Genomic DNA, 18,711 nt, shown 5'->3' on the forward strand with positions numbered 1-18,711 from the left:
AGGCAATATTATGAAGACTTCAATGTTGAATATTTATGCGGAGACAAGTAAATGCGGTTAGCCATAATCTAGCAAAGTATTGAGTTTGAGTTAAAACAATTAAATGAGGTTGTGCAAAACCTAGTAAAGGCAGCCACATTATCAGCTAGTTTTCAAATATTTGTCGAAATAAACACATTTCGATTAAAAAAAGGTTGTTCAAAAGTTTCCCATAACTTTTGCATATATAAGCAAATGCAATTGGTAACCGTTAAACATCCTATCAATAACATTGTGATATGAAGTTTATAAACCTCGCCATACCATCCATGTTTATCAATGTGGAACTTCTTGAATGCCCTTTTCTTAAGCAAGCATTTATCTTTAATACTTGAAGGCATATGAAAATCAATCAGACTATAGTAGTTCATTTGCTTCTTCTAGCCCTCGTTTTCTCTTCTAAGAATTAAAATTTTAGACATTCACCTTTTTTCTAGTTGAGGATATTAATCTTAGTATCTTAACATCTGCTAGGACTAACGTTTGCTCTGTCATTCTATCTGATCTTCTTTAACGTTGTTTTTTAAGCTCTCAAGCCGAGTACACAAATTTTCATTCATCAAATATATGAAATAATACACTAGTTATGTTGCAATTGTAAATTATTATATATAAACAAATAGTAATACTCATTTAGATTAAATTCACCTCATCCATTTTGAATGCATCACTACAATCTTCGCCTAGTTCCATCTACGCCTTTTTAGAAACTGGAATCCCTTTCCTATGCTAAAAACATATCTTTATTTTTCAAATTTATTTAAAATTTAATTCAAAATGCAACAATATATATTTAACTATCAGCAGTTTTGAAGGGCCCAACTAATTAATTCGGATCAGAGCATATTATTGAAACTGCAAAACAAACATATCCTATTGATACAAGTTATATAGCTCATCGTGGAGTCATTTTGCAGGATATGACCGGAAACTGTGTTCTATTTGTAAATCAATCGGAAACGGCTTTCCATTTATTTGTACATGTGATTTTGCAATGCGAGCTTGGTAAGATGTGTTTAGATGGTTAGGTTTGGTGTTGGACTGCTGATCATGCTCAGAATTTATTCAGTCTATTCAAATGCATTTAGTATATTCAGATTGGTGGTTATGTTCACTTATTCGAATTGGAAGTCATCTCTTGACGGAGACTTATGACCAGCTAATAGTCAGTATACTAAATGGATTTTCTGCGTTTGGAGCTGCTATGACCAGCTGATATCTGTTTTTACATACAAAGAACGCATGAAATAGAGAACAAATCTATTTTCTCTCAATTACATCAAATAGAAGATAGCAAATCGATAATTACAAATCTGTTGTAATAAGTGTTAAGAATCATGATCCTACCTAATAACTTCCTGATTCTCTTTTGGTTGACTGATCAAGTTTAATGTTTATACTTAATTATTGCCTTGTATAGCTCCTGCTAATTACATCAGTACCTTAGTTGACTGTTTTAGTTTAATGTCCATATTAATTGTTACTTTGTATAGACTGTGCTAATAAGCACATTATCATTTCCCGCATGTATAAAAAGATAGCATCTGTATACTCAATAGATTAATAATAACAGAAGCAATTATCTTCTTTTACATGGTATCAAGAGCACTCAAACCTCTATAGCTCAAATACCCCTTTTCTCCATAGTTTCTATCATGGCAGAACATGATGAAACCTTAGAAACACCCAAAGCCTCTACAAATAAGAGCCTTACCAACAAATATGATGATCCAAGCGATCCACTATACCTCCATCACTCAGACCAACCAGGTTTGGTTCTTGTGACTCAACAATTGTCACAGAGCAATTATCCTCTTTGGAGCCATGCCATGCTCATGGCTCTCACCACCAAGAACAAGGATGGATTTGTGGATGGATCCATCAAGAAGCCATCAACAACATCTTCCAAGGAGTACAAGCAATGGATCCGCTGCAATCTCCTTGTCAAGGGGTGGATTCTCAACACTATTTCACCGAACATTGCTCAAAGTGTAATGTATAATGATGATGCCTCCAAGATCTGGAGTGAATTGAAAGAACGTTTCTCTCATTCAAACAACGTGCATCTCTTCCACATTGAACAAGAGATTCACGAGTGCGTTCAAGGAGACATGGGCATTGATGACTACTACACCAAATTAAAGGGACTGTGGGATGCACGTGATGCTCTCAGTCCTCTTCCACTCAGTGATGGTAGCGTGTCAAAGAAATTGAAGGAGTATCAACAAACTCAACACACCATTCAGTTTCTGATGAAACTCAACCCGGTTTATGCTGCAGCTCGAGGACAAATTTTACTCATGGATCCGTTGCCCCTCGTGAATAAGGTATTTTCTCTCATTATTCAAGATGAAAAACAACGTGACATTTCTTCACAAGTAACATCAGATGCAGTAGCTTTTGCTGTCAGAAATGAGCCACCAAATTCCAACAGGAATTATCAACCAAAGTATCCACACCTCAAATGTGATCGCTGCAACCTTGCTGGACACACCGCTGAAAATTGCCGCCAACATCTTAAATGTGATCATTGTGGCCACAAGGGTCATACCATTGACATTTGTCGCAAGCTCAAGCGAGCAAATGTTCAAGGGGATAAGAAAGGTTTATCAAACTCCCTTTCTAGAGCTAATCATGTGAATTCCAAATCTGACAAAGCTGAGACAACTTCATCATACAATCTGACTGCAGATCAATACCATGATCTACTTGAACTCATTGATTGGACAAAATCGGTTAGTGTTGCCAATCAAGTGTCGACAATGAACAACCTTTCAGGTATCGCTCCTAAATCTCCCACATGTGGTAAGAATATTAGATGTATATTTGACACAGGAGCCACTGATCACATGGCTTGTTCGTCTCAATTCTTCACCACTAGCAGTCCTGTTACTAATCGTTATGTCTATTTACCCAATCATGCCCTTGCTCAAGTCACACATATAGGGACAATACATTTTTCTAAAAGCCTCATACTTTATAATGTGCTTTGTGTCCCTTCCTTTGAATTAAATTTAATATATGTGGCTAAATTAAATCAAACATCTTCCTGTCATGCAACTTTTACCAACAGCCATTGTTTTGTGCAGGACCAACATTCGGGGAAGACGATTGGGACGGGAATTGAGGAAGCTGGACTTTACTACTTAGATACGTCGAAGTTTGCTAGGTGTAGTTTGTTTGCTGCCATTGTCACTTCAACCAATCCTCATCTTTGGCACCAACGATTTGGTCACCCCTCCAATAAAAGCATGCATGCCATCTCTTTGTGTTCTGAATTTGTAAAATTTCATTCTATCAATGATTGTTCCATTTGTCCACTTGCTAAACAAACTAGAAAACCTTTTTCCACTAGTTCTATCAATACAAAATCTTGTTTTGAGTTAATTCATGTTGATATTTGGGGTGGTTATCATGTTTCAACTTTGCAAGGGGCAAAATATTTCCTCACTATAGTAGATGATTTTTCTCGATGCACATGGGTTTATCTATTACATACAAAATCTGAAGCTAGAAATTATTTACTTACCTTTATAAATCTAGTTGAAACCCAATTTGAATCTCACATTAAAATCATCCGTAGTGACAATGGATTAGAATTCTCCATCCCAAACACATATCATGATAAAGGAATTATACATCAAACTAGTTGTGTCTCGACCCCACAACAGAATGGTGTTGTTGAACGAAAACATCGTCATCTTCTTAATGTAGCTCGTGCCTTACTTTTCCAAGCCAACCTTCCTAAAACCTTCTGGGGTGACGCTATCCTTACTGCCGCTTACCTAATCAATCGCACCGCAACACCCATTCTTCAAGGCAAGACACCTTTTGAGATACTATTCCACAAACCACCGAATTATCACCACTTACGGGTTTTTGGTTGTCTATGTTTTGCCTCCACCCACCATCACAAACCATCAAAGTTTGACACACGTTCTGTTCGCTGTATTTTCCTCGGTTATCCTTATGGTACCAAAGGTTATCGGGTATATGATTTAGCCACCGGGAAAATTTTTATTTCTCGAGATGTCGTATTTCATGAGCACATATTTCCATATACTTCCGCTGCCACCTTGTCTAATCCATTAACACATCAAGTTCCTATTACTACTACTTTACCTCATGTTGCTATACCATCCTTTCCTTCCTCAACACCATTAGTATTAGATGACCAACAACAAACACCACCTCTTGTGGTGCCCACTACAACACCTCCAGAAACAATTGTTCCTACCACAACGTCCACTTCAGATGCCGCAACTTCCGATTCTGCAACCTTGACACTACCAGAAGCACCTCATAATACCCCTCTTCCTGCTCCTATGCCTAAACGAAAGATACAAGCACCCAGCTACCTTCAACAGTATCACGTAGAAGTGTCCTTGCCTACTCGTTCCTTATCGTCGTCTCACTTGGTGTTGGCTGCTCCTAAAGGTAATCCTCATCCCTTGTCTCATGTTCTTAATTATGATAGACTTTCTGCTATCCATCGTGCTTTCACCACTTGCATATCAGCTGTCAAAGAACCTACCTCCTTTCACCAGGCAGTCAAGGATCCAAAGTGGCGTCTTGCTATGGACGAAGAACTTTCTGCTCTCCATGATAACAACACTTGGTCTCTCCAAGATTTGCCTCCAAATAAGAATCCAGTGGGTTGCAAATGGATTTACAAAATCAAATTCAATCCAGATGGAACCGTTGAGCGCTACAAGGCTCGTTTAGTTGCAAAAGGGTACAGTCAGGTTGAAGGTTTTGATTATCGTGAGACATTTGCCCCGGTTGCTAAGCTTGGTACTGTTCGGTTACTACTGGCTGTTGCATCATCCATGAATTGGCATCTTCGACAATTAGATGTCAATAATGCTTTCCTCCATGGTGATCTCGAGGAAGAAGTATACATGTCATTACCTCCCGGTTACGGAAGAAAGGGGGAGACACGTGTCTGCAAGCTTCACAAGTCTTTGTATAGTCTAAAGCAAGCCTCACGTCAATGGTTTATCAAATTGTCCAAAGTACTCGTTCTTGCGGATTTTACTCAATCAAAATCAGATCACTCCTTATTTGTTAGACGCCATGAAACTAGCTTTACCGCTCTCCTTTTTTACGTCGATGACATAATCTTGGCAGGAAATAATCTCCAAGAAATCGAGAGAATTAAAACTCATCTCATGGAGCAATTCAAGCTAAAGGATCTCGGTAACTTGAAATACTTTTTGGGCATAGAGGTATCTCGATCCAAACAAGGAATCACACTTTCATAAAGAAAATATGCACTTGAAATATTGGAGGACATGGGATATTTGGCAGTAAAGCCTGCCAATTCTCCAATGGAGCAGAATTTGTCTCTTAGCAAAACAGATGGTGATTTCATTGCTGAACCATCTTCTTACCGAAGGCTTGTTGGGAGATTAATCTATTTGACCATTACAAGGCCAGATTTGGTGTATCCTGTTCACATTCTCAGTCAATTCATGGACAAGCCTCTCATTCCACACTTAGAAGCTGCGCAACGGATACTACGTTATATCAAGAAAACACCTGGACAAGGCATTTTTTTTCCATCCACAAGTTCATTGCAGTTGAATGCTTATTGTGATGCAGATTGGGCTCGATGTCGAGACACACGCAGGTCAACTTCAGGTTATTGTGTTTTTATTGGAAATTCCTTAATTTCTTGGAAAACAAAGAAGCAAGTCACTGTATCCCGCTCAAGTGCAGAGGCGGAATATCGTTCCATGGCATCTGTCTGTTGTGAGATCACTTGGCTACGAAATATTCTATATGATCTTGGAATAGAGCATCGACAACCGGTTAAATTATTTTGTGACTATCAAGCCGCTCTACATATAGCCTCAAATCCGGTATTTCATGAACGGACAAAACACATAGAAATAGATTGTCACCTTGTTCGCGAAAAGGTTCAAGCCGGAGTAGTCAAAACATACCATATTTCAACATCAAAACAGCCAGCAGATGTTTTCACTAAAGCATTGAGCGTTCCACAATTTTCCAACCTTATCAACAAGTTAGGAATGATCAATATCTATTGCAACTTGAGGGGGAGTGTTAAGAATCATGATCCTACCTAATAACTTCCTTATTCTCTTTTGGTTGACTGATCAAGTTTAATGTCTATACTTAATTATTGCCTTGTATAGCTCTTGCTAATTACATCAGTACCTTAGTTGACTGTTTTAGTTTAATGTCCATATTAATTGTTACTTTGTATAGACTGTGCTAATAAGCACATTATCATTCCCCGCATGTATAAAAAGATAGCATCTGTATACTCAATAGATTAATAATAACAGAAGCAATTATCTTTTACAATAAGATCTATAAAAACAACAACAGAATCATAACAAACAACAGTAGAATAATTGAATCCAAGAAAATGAGCAATTGTAGCTAGTCATGCTCATTGCAACGTGTAGAGGAACTTGGTTGGTTTTAATTTTTCCCTCATTTTGTTAGGTTTTTAAATTTGGCCAAGTTGGTAATCAAAAACCGACTTGTAAGGTGATGATTGTTACTTTGTATAAACTCATTTTAAACACTTCGGTGCTAAACCTATTTTTATTCTAATATTATGTGTTTCCGCAATACAAATTTTACGTAAAAATTATGTTTTTTCCAATACACATTTCAATTTCAATCTATGTAGTCATACAATTAGACCTGGATAAGATATAAACATTACTACATTTGTGTGTACATGGTAATTAATTATGCTTCTACGTTTTGAGGGTCAATCAATTGTAGATCTGTGAGTAGTAACACATCATTTTTCAAGTTAAATAACATACATATAATGAAGTTAAATACCGATGACTGTCTGTCGTATAGTTTTTTAGCATCAATTAGGAGTTAGTTTTGACTCTTTAGGAAGTTTACATTTATTTTAGTTGAATTTTTGTATGGAAATCAATGGATTATATAGCAATGAGAGGAAAATGAAGAAAAACCTTGAAACATGTCAAAAATAACCCTAACCAGGCCACTACGTGGTCGTGTTGTAATTTTTACAAGGATATCAAAGTGATTTCTTGGGGTGTAGTCAATACGGTCATTTCTCGGCAAAGCGAAATGGGACAAGGGATGAATAACTACAGGGAATCAACAACTTATGTAATATCCCGCCTGTCAGTATCGGTATATTACCCGTTAATCGTGCCAGAGGATTTATGTTCGGAAAGAAAGTTTGACGGAAATATTTATTATGAGATGTCAGCTTAATACGGAGAAAGTATTTGTGTCGTATCAATTACGGTTAAAACAAGGGCATTTTGGTAACTTCACACGAAGAGATATTTATTTGGTTTTGACCCAAAATATCCCATTCTTCCTTATCCTTTCTCTCTCAAAGTTTGTTGGCAAAGAATTTCTCTCCCTTCTCTCTCCATTCTCACGCCCTCTTCCTCTCTTTTCTTCACCAATCCATTCCAAAACTTATTCCTCTCAAAGATTATGCATATGTTATGGTACTTCCAAGATCAAAGAACAAGTAGAAGCTTCATATGAGCTTGTTCTTCAACTCTATCATCACAAGGAAATAATCATGAGTTTAGGTTTTTTTTTTTTTTGGGTAAAGGAAGCTTTGGGTTGAAATAGAGATGAGCAAGCAAGGATCATGGTGCTTAGATTGCAAGAAAGAACAACAAGATTGAATGGTTTGAGCAAAGGAAGTAAGTTGAATCAAAAGCTAGGGTTTTGAGGTGTGAAGTAGAAGTGATGCTTGGAAGCTTGGGAATCTTGTGTAGCTTTGTTGAGGTGAGTTCAATAGATAGAATACCTTCCTTTGGGTTGTGTATGAGTAATGTGAGATGAATTGAAAATATAGAAGTTATGTTAGTGTATGAACTAGAAGGTTTTAGTACCCCTTTTTGCCATTAGTCATTGAAATTATGTTGTTTGTTGTTATGTATTTGTTATAAGCTTTTTTCTATGTATTCTGGGTGTCTTGTGTGCATTGGAAACTCAATTTTGAGGTTTAGAGGTCAAAATTATGAATTCTGCAGGTCTGGTACTGAAGAACCTCGCTTAAGCGAGAAAAATCTCGCTTAAGCGAAATCAATGTCGAATCAAATTAAAATCTCGCTTGGAATCTCGCTCAAGCATGATGAATCTCGATCAAGCGAGATTTCACAGCACAACACTTTTTACAAGAAAAATTCATGAAATGCAGTGGTTTCGACCAAGCTTTTCCCTGCAGTCTCTTATAACTTTAAAAACCCCTCAAAGTCAAGTTATCATTGCACATTACACCTAAAGATATTGGTAAACAAATGCATGAACAACGTTAAGAATTTCAATGACGAATTGCACATGAAATGTTATGTTATGATATAGATTGGGGTAGCAAGTTATTCCTTAAGCAAGGGAGGAACTAGAGCCTCGACATAGTTGTCGAGAACTAGCACGTTAGCAAGAATCCCGAGAATGATATGACGCGAAGTATAATCTCTTCGCACATGATCAAGAATGACATAGCAAGCATGTTAAGTCGTGGTTTGATTAGTTAATCTCTCCACCATGTTTAAGAATGTACAAACATGATCAAGTAGGAATTTACCGCTAATCGGATCGATCAAGGTTCCGAGGTAAACATGTAAGCATGAATAGGTTTATCCTACATGAACGACAAGACCATGATTAATGTAATGTAGGTGGCATGTCTGTTGCTATCCACACTAGGGGGATACAAGGGGTTCTCATAATGAGAACGATTCAAGCCGTAAGGGACCCGCATGTCACCGAGTAAACAAGCCGTAGGTGTTCGTGTCTCTTGTTATCCACATCAGGGGGATACGAGAGGTTCTTGACTCAAGGGGAACGGTTCAAGCCGTAAGGGACCCGCACGACACCAAGGGAGTCCGATGTAGTACATCGGTCATGTAAGTGATTGATCTCGGGGTTACTCCACCCGGGGCTCTCCGTAAAATGAATCAAGATAATGATTGTTTGTTCAACGCTAACTTAATGAATGAACTTATGTACGACCATGCATGCTATGTTTATGATTATGTTCATGATTATGTAAGAATGATTCCATGCACGATTATGTTTAAGAACAAGAGCACTAGATGCTATAAGACATGTACAAGACATGGAATAGAGCAAGTAAAGTATGCTATACCGGAGACGATCTTAGGTTTCTCTAATCGTCCGGATTAGAATCGTGCCATGATTATGATATGTTAGGCCTTGATACGTAGAGCGTATTCTTGGCAATGCGGTTTTAGTTTCCCCCTCGACCGCCATGTCACGTATAGGAAGTGAAGCCTATAACAAGTAAGATGAACCTATGACGGGTCTAGCATGCACTACCGTCTAGGAAGCATGACCACACACGTATAATCAACCGTTAGGTTGTATTGTAGACACGTGGTGACCGTAGGTTTCCCCTGAGGTTACCTATAGCCTAGGATTTAGGGGAACTCACTGAGACATTTTGTCTCATCCCAATCCTTATTTGTTTCAGATATCAGGTTGGACGTCAAGGTAGTAGCCGGATGGATAATTCAACAAGAGCTAGTTCGTATTCGCAGCATGATGTTCATGGATTTCAAGGATGTAATTATTACACTTTAGACAAGATACGTTGTATGGATAATGTACGAACTCGTTTTGTTGTATAATATATTCATTTGAAGATTTTATGTTGTAAATTTTTAATGTATCCAGTACTAAACATAACACACGTGCTAGACTTTCTAGATACATCTAGTATGGGTGTTACAACTTATCTGTTACGTGGCGCATGCTCCAAGCCATGCATCACGCAAGGAGAAGGGAAATATAGTGATCAGCAACTGTCCATTATGCGACGCGTGCTACAAGCTACACATCTGGCAACAACAATGAATTGCAGGCCAGCATCGCAATAATTAATCTAATTTTTATTTGATAGCGTATCCATCGCATACCCACGAAAAGATCATTAAACTCTAGTGGTTTATGCCTTGAAATACATTGGTTCAATATTTCTCATATCATTTTTCACCGCTCTTTCATTTCAGGTGCCATTTTCTTTTGAATGACTAGCTAAGGATAATTATTTTCTAACAAAAGGATAATATGTTTAATAACTTTATTCTCATTATCGTCGATGATCCACCTTTTTGTGTATCTTCAGGACTTGGCTGGTTATGCATATATAGAGTTGTTATAGCAAATGAAAAGAAATATTACAGATAAATGCTTTTAATTATAGCATAGTACAAAATTGAGTAGTTGATCTTTTATCAAAAGCAAGTTAACTGATAATATTTTATTTGTTCTTTTCATATATTCTGCTTCTATCTTGCGGTATGTGTTAAGATTTATCACAGATCATGAAATATAATTTACACATCATGAACAATAAACTTCAGTCATAGTTGCATGAATTAGGACACCATTGGAATTAAATAAGAGGGTTTAGAACTTACCTCTTGAAGCCATTGATTGTCAACGCGTATGTATGCTCTTTGATGATCTTGAATTCGAATTATGTTGGATAGGATCTTCCTCTCCTTCTTTCTCAAACTTTGATGGGTAAGTATGTAATAACATGGATGATCTTTTGCATATGCCCCAAGACATATTTATAGAGAAAGTGGAGAGGGGACCTACCCTTTCATGAATAGTCACAAGGTATCAAACCATACCCTTTCATAAAGAGTTGAATGGTTCCACCCATCATGGATTCATTCAACTATAGGCTACATTATTCAAGTACACCTACCATGTGATGTCTAATATCTATTGATCACAATATAGATATTTCAAGACCCATCAAGATACCTGATAGACGTTTGGCAAGTGCACCAAATACTATCGAAGTAGTAAAAATATCGATCCCACGAGGACTGTTTTTAACTTCAATAATTCAATTGCGTTATAAAAATAGGATGTATAAAATTTATTTTGTTTTGCCACTAGGAAGTAGATTTGGTTTGATTTTATGAAATCAAATAAAAGAAAATAGATTTAATTAAGAAAATATGAGAGAAAGATGAGATCAGATCCGTCGAATCCTCTAAGTTCCCCTAATTGGTCTACTGCACCTATTTGTTATGAATCCTCTTCTAATTTACGATGATTAACAAAATAGCCCTAATCAATCCCTTGAGTTAGGACCCTCTTCTTAAACTACAGCCCCTAATTCCTTAGGTGGTCTAATAATTCTTGAAGGTTTTACCAAACGTTAACCTAATATCACTAACAAACGATTATCTCAGTACTACAGAAATTATTTTTTACATCAGTTGGAAACGACTTTTTACATCAGTTTGTAACCGATGTAAACTGATATGATGTGGTAAGTCCACATCCTTTCACATCAGGTTGCGACTGATGTGAAATCTTGAATTTCTACATCAGGTCCACTTGCACTGATGTAGTAACGCACTTTGAAATTTAACCCTGCAGTTTTCACATCAGTTATACGATGAACACTGAAGTGAAATATGTATATTTCACATCAGTTTTCAATATCACTGTAGTGAAATAAATTTTTTTTTCTAATTTTTTTTTAAGCTTATCAAATAAGCTTGACCCCTGCTCTTTTTTTTATAGTAATAAAATGAAAACAAATTATGTATAATTTTAATGCAAAAAAAAAGTTATATTATCTAATTGGATATTACATAATCAATCCTCAATTTTCCACGTCAATATTCCAATCTATAAAAGAGGCATATGAATACAATATAGCTAGTGTGAAAACTAAAACTAAAACCCCTATGATGTAAAATATATATTTTGTAGTAGTGTGATATCAAGAATAACAAGCAAAAGGCAAATGTAATGGAAGACAACATATCTAAGCAAAAAGGCAACCATTCCATAGCCCCGACAATATTGAACTTGGGGCGTGAATATCCATCCATCAAATTCATATTTGTTTGATGGAATCTTGACACCTGATCAAAACTCCTGATGGTTGATGTACCTGGAATTGTTTCGGAGAAGTGTTGAATGACAGGAACTTTGGATACTCCGACTAAACGAGATAGTTCTCGGCTTGATGGTATATAATATTGCTGCACAATGTGACATGACATAGCCTCTAATGTGGAAATTCATGGAGGAGCTATTTTGAATGCCTATATACCATTTCATTAATATTTTTTGCCAATTCGCAAAACTGAGAACCTGTTTTGACCAATGTATAAAATTTCAAGGACCAATTTACATATTCAATCGAAAAAAGATAGAGAGAATGATATATAGACAGATCCACATACCCTATTAAGGATTCTTCCACTTGGAGTAGCATCAAAAAATGACATTCGAGCGCGAAAAATGCAGAGATGCATTTTGTTGAAGACATAAACTTGAGAATATCTCACCAAGATAAGGTCAACAGCAGGTAAGAACTCTACTTGATGTGTGACATAGATCACTGTCTTCGAACTTAAAAGTTTCAGCAAACATTCCTGCCATATACAAGGATCTTGCTATAAGAAAAACCACATTTCAGAAACAATGTAGCACTGACACTTCATATTAAAGGCATGTCTAGTGCCCACGTGTGTCAGTGTCAGGCACTGACATATGTGGTTACATTCAGTAGCTTTCATATATTCAAATTATCACTAGTGTCTGCATGTCAATGTCAATCCCTTGTTTGTGTTGGTGCTTCTTATTTCATAAGTGGATAAGAAATAGGCTATTTGCATGGTCTATGTTGTAAACAATAAAAAGTAAAATTGAAAATGAGTCACCTTAAATATATGAGATCCTGTATGAGCATCAAGAGCACTAAAAGGATCATCAAACAGATATATATCAGCATCTTGATATAAAAGATATAACCAGCATAATGTATGATCATGTGATGTGACTTAATTAAACCTTCTAACTGTGACTTAATTAAACCTCCTACATATTAAGAATATCTCTAAAGTGGTACCCACCATCACTCCAAAACCAAAATCACCCACCGACAGTTTTTTGTAAGCAAATTCCATATTAAGAATCTTAATTTAAGATTATGTCAAATGAAGCCGCCATTAAGAAAGACCAAAATCTTAATTTAGAAAAGTGCTTTTTTGTTGTTGAAACTTAAGAGAAAAAGAAAGAAAATTACCAAATTTCCAGCGAGCTTGAATAAGCCCAATTTCAGGATTATGTACCATAAACGGTACGGTACGCCACAAGAAATCAGGCTCCGGTTGAAAATCAGCATCAAATATTGCAACATGATCACATTGTTTCACATAGCTATGCTTCATTCCTTATTTTAAAGCCCCTGCTTTGTATCCATTTCTATTGTCTCTAACTTCATACTTTATATTCACTCCTTTGCTTGCCCATCTTTGACATTCTAGTTGCACCAACTCCTACATTTTTTTTGTTACCATAAAATCAATGTTAATCATCACATGATCTATGTATTTTTAAATTTGATATTTTTTCTTGTTAGGGTAAAACCAATAAAACATTGATTTTGTCCGTTGAAAGGTATGTGACTACGATCTAGCTGCGACATCAACATTTTTTATGTTATGAGAGTTTGTGACTAAGAGACATCGCAATTGAGTCGATATAAATTGTAAATGATTATGATATTTTTGCAATATTAAGAATCACGACACGAAGTGAATTAAAAATCTTGGATTTAATAATTTTAATTTAGTGGTTACCTTGATAGTTAAGTCAGTGGAGTCATCAAGAACTTGTATAATGATCCTATCAGAAGGCCATGAAAGACCACATGCAGCTCCAATTGACAATTGATAAACCTACATACATTAAAAGAAAACTCAATATCAAGCCTTAAAAAAAGTGCTTAACTACTACTATGCTTAACAAAGTTGCATTTTTTAGAATAAAAAATAAAGCACCTCTCTTTCATTATACATAGGTATTTGAACAAGAACCATAGGATAACAAGAGTTCCCTAACTCAATATCATCTTTAATCGGTTCCCATTTGTAACGTTTTTCAGGTTTTCTTCCAAATAGCTTCACAAGAGTAATGACAACACCCATATAAACCCTCTCAATGAACATCATCACCGACATTATCAAACACAAAAACACTGATATTCTTAATAATGGAACAATCAATGGAGCTTTGATTTGACTCCAAATCCAAGAAATCTGCATGGTTATGTCTTCTTTGGCTCCTTGTAATGCAAAAGGGATAGTAGTAGTAGAAGAAAAATGATCCATTTGAAATAGTAGTTTTCGACAAAAACAAAAGAGAAGAATGAGAAGGACAAGAACTCAAGAAGACAAATATGTGAACAATGGTTGAAGACAAACACTAATAGATCCAAAAGAGTTTAAAGGAATCAACTTTGGTAAAGAAACAGGAATATTTGTTTTTGTTTTGTAATAAATTGTTATGTTTTGCTTCTGGTCCACGCAAAACAATGTGAGTTACTCTAGAGAGTAAAGAAAAACCAGTTCCTAGATCTCAAACTTAACAAACAACTTTTTTTAGCTTTTCATGTGACTAGGTATGCTTCATCTGAAATGGAAATATTAACCTGGCCACAGAACTAGACTTGTGTGGAAAGTCAAATTATGTTCTGTTGTTTCTGTGATCAAATGAAAAGAGAAGCAGAACAACACATTTATAAAAAGCAGAAGTAGATAACAAAAGAAAATGTGAAAGGAAATAATAAAATAATTTAGAAGAGATAAGAGGGGAAATGGGAGAGGAGAGAATATTTTTTATTGTGTTTATTTAGGAGTTCTCTATATGGTACATTGCAATGCATTATTATATCTCTCTCTTGAATGCCTTTTATAGTTCTAAGTTGAAGCCTCAACCACATGTGCTGATATATATCTGTTTGATGATCCTTTTAGTGCTCTTGATGCTCATACAGGATCTCATATATCAAGATGCTGATATAACCAGTAGTATTCACAGCACAAATGATAATTTCTAGCATAATGTTTGCAAGAATGACAAAGATATAACCAGCAGTAACATGAAAACAATACATCCTGTAACCATCAGCAGTAACATGAAAACAATACATCCTGTAACCAGGATGTATTGACATTCAGGGGTTGTACACTATTTCTATGGCTGATGAGAAATGTTTATCATCTCATGCATCACAGTTAGGAGGTTTAATTAAGTCACATCTATAGATAAGCAATTATTTGTCAGATTTATTAGAAAACAAAGGGTTGGTCACAGGAGGTTTCATTAATTGCTTATTAGCGCCCTTCATAATTTGGGTCAGGATTTGCACCATGATGTTGGAGATATCACTCTCACACTTATTTTAAAGTAATTCATGAATTTATCAAAAAATATATAATTGAGAATTGTAGTCAAATGGATGTCATAAGGAAATGGATTAATCTAGGTTTATAGTAATGCAAGGGCACTTACACCAGCCCATTCTCCAAGGGTCTTTGCATTTGGAACAGTCAACAAACTGACACTGTGTTCAGCACAAAGGACTTTCACCAACTTGACGTAATTAGGTTGGTCACAATCCTCAGCAAGAACACAGAGCTGTGCAGCATGCTTCTCAATCACTTTAGCACTTTCATAAAGACCTTGTGCAAGACCACCATATCCGTGTGACTTTCTCAACACAAGCTGAACTGCAGTCATAATATCCATTGGCTCCCTTGGAATTCCAGCTGCAGCAACAACTGGCTCAGCTACAACAACTTCTTCTTCTCTGAACAACAAAAGGTTTCGTAACAGTCAGAAAATCATCAAATAATCTCTTAAACTATTCAAGACACACAAATGGATATGAATTGCACAACAAAAAGTTTCACTATAGTCGGCGAGATTCACGTGCACCAAATCACAGAAACAGAAAAATGTCTACACTTATACCCAGCAGTTTATAATAATTTTTTGATATGGGATTAAGGCCTCATTAGATTCATTTGACCACAATTATCCTCATAATCAACGATAACAATGCAACCGCTACTTAAAAACTTGAATTTTATTTTGAAAAATATAGTTTTGAAAATTAAATAAATACAATACTGTTAACCGTGTTCTAAATTTCATATAGTTACTACCGAAGGCTATAGCTATCAGATCCAACTATTTCAATAGTAGTACTAACAAATTAAAATCAAATCTATAATGCATTTGAAAGTTTACAAACACAGTTCATGAAAGAAAATAAAGCTATATGGATTCAACAAAAAATTGCAAATATTGCTCATAAATAAACCCATAAGATAATGAATAGACCATTAACAAGTAGAATCTCACAAACAGGTAAATTAAGCAAAAATGGACATACCCAGACATAATTGCAAGTTGATTTCAAAGAGACTCTTGTTCCTTTCTGCACAAAACAAACATTAACAAAATAAAGTGAGATTTGGTTGTGGGTGATGAAGAGGGATTGATTGAGAGAAGGAGAGAGTGACCTTGTTGTTGAAGACGATTATGCCGCCGAAAACCCTAGTCCTGCAAGTGCTAGTGGTGCGAAATCGGCAGAAGAAACAATTTATAAGAGAGAAACTATAAACCCTAATGTTTGAGCAGGATGTATTGTTTTCATGTTACTGCTGATGGTTACATGAAAACAAAATCGAACAAGAAGAGGACGGTGGTGAATCGACCAAGGCTGCGCTGCGATTGATTGAGCAGAAAATCGAACAAGAACAAGAAGAAGAGGACGGTGGTGGATTGTGTAGTGAAAAGGAAAGTGAATGGAACGGTGATGGAATGAGTGAAGGGAAAGTGGATTACGATACATGAAAGGATAAGGTCAAAGTAAAAGTTTGGTTTTACATCAGGCACTTCTCACCCAATGATGTGAAAAAAAATATACAAAGTTTTTACTCATATTACGAAAATGCCACCGCATTTTTTTCCCTTCATTCCAATAATCCACTGATGTAAATGGTACATGATTTGAAGTGAGAAGAAGAAGGAACGAAGCAAGATTTTGAACCGGCGAAAAAGAGAAGAAGATTCACCGATTTATTTTCGGTTTCAGAAGTTCCAAACAACTTACCAGAGGAATCTAAAGCCATAACGAAGTTTTCTGAAGAGTTCTCCGTTCAAATCTCTGATTAAATTCAGGTAAACTCACAAACTTCTTCGTTTTTCTTTCAGAAACTCAACGAAGGCGCGAGAGCGTTTTTAATCGATAATCTATGTAGATCGAGAAAGATTCAAAGGTTTTCTTGCGAAAAACTTTGGAAACCTGAAAAGATTTTCAAAATTGAAAAGTAAAACTTCGATCTATGTAGATTCAAGCCTTGCATGCGTGTTGTGATGATTGATTCGTGTTCAATGTGAAAACTGAGTGGATTAGGGTTTGGTTTGATTTAAAACGGTGTTGTTAGGGCTAGCCGGAATCTGGAATTCATGGCGGAGTCGATGAAGATTCTGATGAATCTTCATCTTCTCCGGCCGTTTCATTCCAGAAACCGGCAGAGGATGATGAACGAAGAAGGAGAGAGGTGAGAGCTTCTCTCACTAGGAGAAGTTAGAGAGAGAGAGAGAAAGAGAAGAGGAAAAAGAAACAGACCGGTGTGATTAGGGTTTTATAGGCAACTGAACCGGACCGGTTCAAAACCGGTCCATTCCCCTGCGTGTTGCACCGTTGGATCTAGGTTTGATCCACATGGATCAATCCAACGGTCCCTGAAGCTCCTGAGTTGGTTTTGGATCTGACTGTTTGGGCTTGGGCTTTGTTTCTGCGCTTTTCTTGCTCCTTTTGCTATGTACACCTGCTTTGTTGCTATCTGAACCCCTGTATGTTTGATTTTAGGCCAAAATTTCCTAAAAATTTTTATTAAGACTTTTCTTGTTATTTTTAATTGTTCTTGAATGCTTTTACATGTTAATTCTGACTTGAGAAATATGTGAAAATATTTTGTTTCTTGTTAGTTTAATGTTTTCTATCTTTGTTAAAACTTTGTGAAAATTTCAAAACTAAGATTCATGTATGTTTCTTGACGTATTTGTGATGTTGTTGTGATGATTTTGCAAGTTAAAAGTTGATAAAAAATTAGTGTGATATCTTTCTTGCTTATTTTGCGATGTTTAGTGTTAAATCTTGTAAAAAATTGCATGATCTTGATCCTAATTCTTGACACATGTCTTTGATTTGTGATGTGTGAATTTGTGAATAGTTCACCCCTGTATTTGATGTGTTTTTACTGAATGTTGATGTGTTGAGGTTAATTACTTGTTTTACAAGTCATGTAAATAATTGTTTGTGAAAATAAAGTGCCAAATATGTCTAAAAGTATGTCATAACTCTTGGCTTGAATATGTTCCTATAATTTCCACATTGTGGCTGCAATAAAATCTTTTGAAAAGTGCTATGATGAGAGAATTATAGGTCATATGCATATTGGGAAGTTATGGTAAATTTTTAGTGTATTTTGACACTTTATTCTTGTTGATTTTACCACTTTTGTTTAGCACTTTCTTGCCTTATTTCTTTACCCTATTATATCTTGTGCTACTAACCTTCTATTTCTTGTTTCATGCATTCCATAAGCATCTCATCTTCCATCTCATATCTTTAGTTTTATTTCTTGCACTTTAATTTTCATGCCAAGACTTAGCATGTAAAAACCTAGGGATTTTTGTACTTTACTTTATGCTTTTAATTCCTTGCAAGACCATAGAATGTAAACTAGGGCCAATGTAAAAAGACAATGGACTCTAATGATGTACACCGACGCAAGCACCGACACATGCACACACATCACA

General features: G+C 36.0%; 2 protein-coding genes across 8 annotated transcripts; one reads left to right on the top strand and one right to left on the bottom strand.

The window, feature by feature from the left end:
* The first annotated feature begins 2,150 nt into the window (after window positions 1–2,150).
* Window positions 2,151–3,262, top strand: LOC146916830 (uncharacterized). Its single transcript, XM_085717136.1, has 2 exons — window positions 2,151–2,817; window positions 3,129–3,262. Exons 1-2 carry the CDS (start codon window positions 2,151–2,153, stop codon window positions 3,164–3,166), a joined length of 705 nt encoding a protein of 234 aa, XP_085573262.1. The 3' UTR covers window positions 3,167–3,262.
* Window positions 3,263–11,629: 8,367 nt separating this feature from the next.
* Window positions 11,630–16,706, bottom strand: LOC146916831 (glucomannan 4-beta-mannosyltransferase 9-like). 7 transcript variants are annotated; one of them, XR_015015318.1, is made up of 7 exons: window positions 16,404–16,706; window positions 16,274–16,318; window positions 15,388–15,685; window positions 13,674–13,772; window positions 13,118–13,370; window positions 12,273–12,464; window positions 11,630–12,180 (listed from the first exon to the last, which is right to left on the bottom strand). XR_015015318.1 is itself a non-coding variant. In XM_085718736.1 (6 exons), the coding sequence occupies exons 2-6, from the start codon at window positions 16,279–16,281 to the stop codon at window positions 11,953–11,955; spliced, it is 825 nt and encodes a 274-aa protein (XP_085574862.1). In that variant the 5' UTR covers window positions 16,282–16,318; window positions 16,404–16,706; the 3' UTR covers window positions 11,630–11,952. The 7 variants fall into 7 exon arrangements, 3 of the variants coding, with proteins under 3 accessions (XP_085574862.1, XP_085574863.1, XP_085574861.1); XR_015015320.1 differs by having other exon boundaries at window positions 12,273–12,485; XR_015015319.1 differs by having other exon boundaries at window positions 12,273–12,789.
* Between the last annotated feature and the right edge of the window lie 2,005 nt (window positions 16,707–18,711).

This window comes from Medicago sativa, chromosome 6, assembly GCF_051527215.1.
Source record: "Medicago sativa cultivar Bolivia chromosome 6, Bolivia_mono, whole genome shotgun sequence".
Taxonomy (NCBI): domain Eukaryota; kingdom Viridiplantae; phylum Streptophyta; class Magnoliopsida; order Fabales; family Fabaceae; genus Medicago; species Medicago sativa.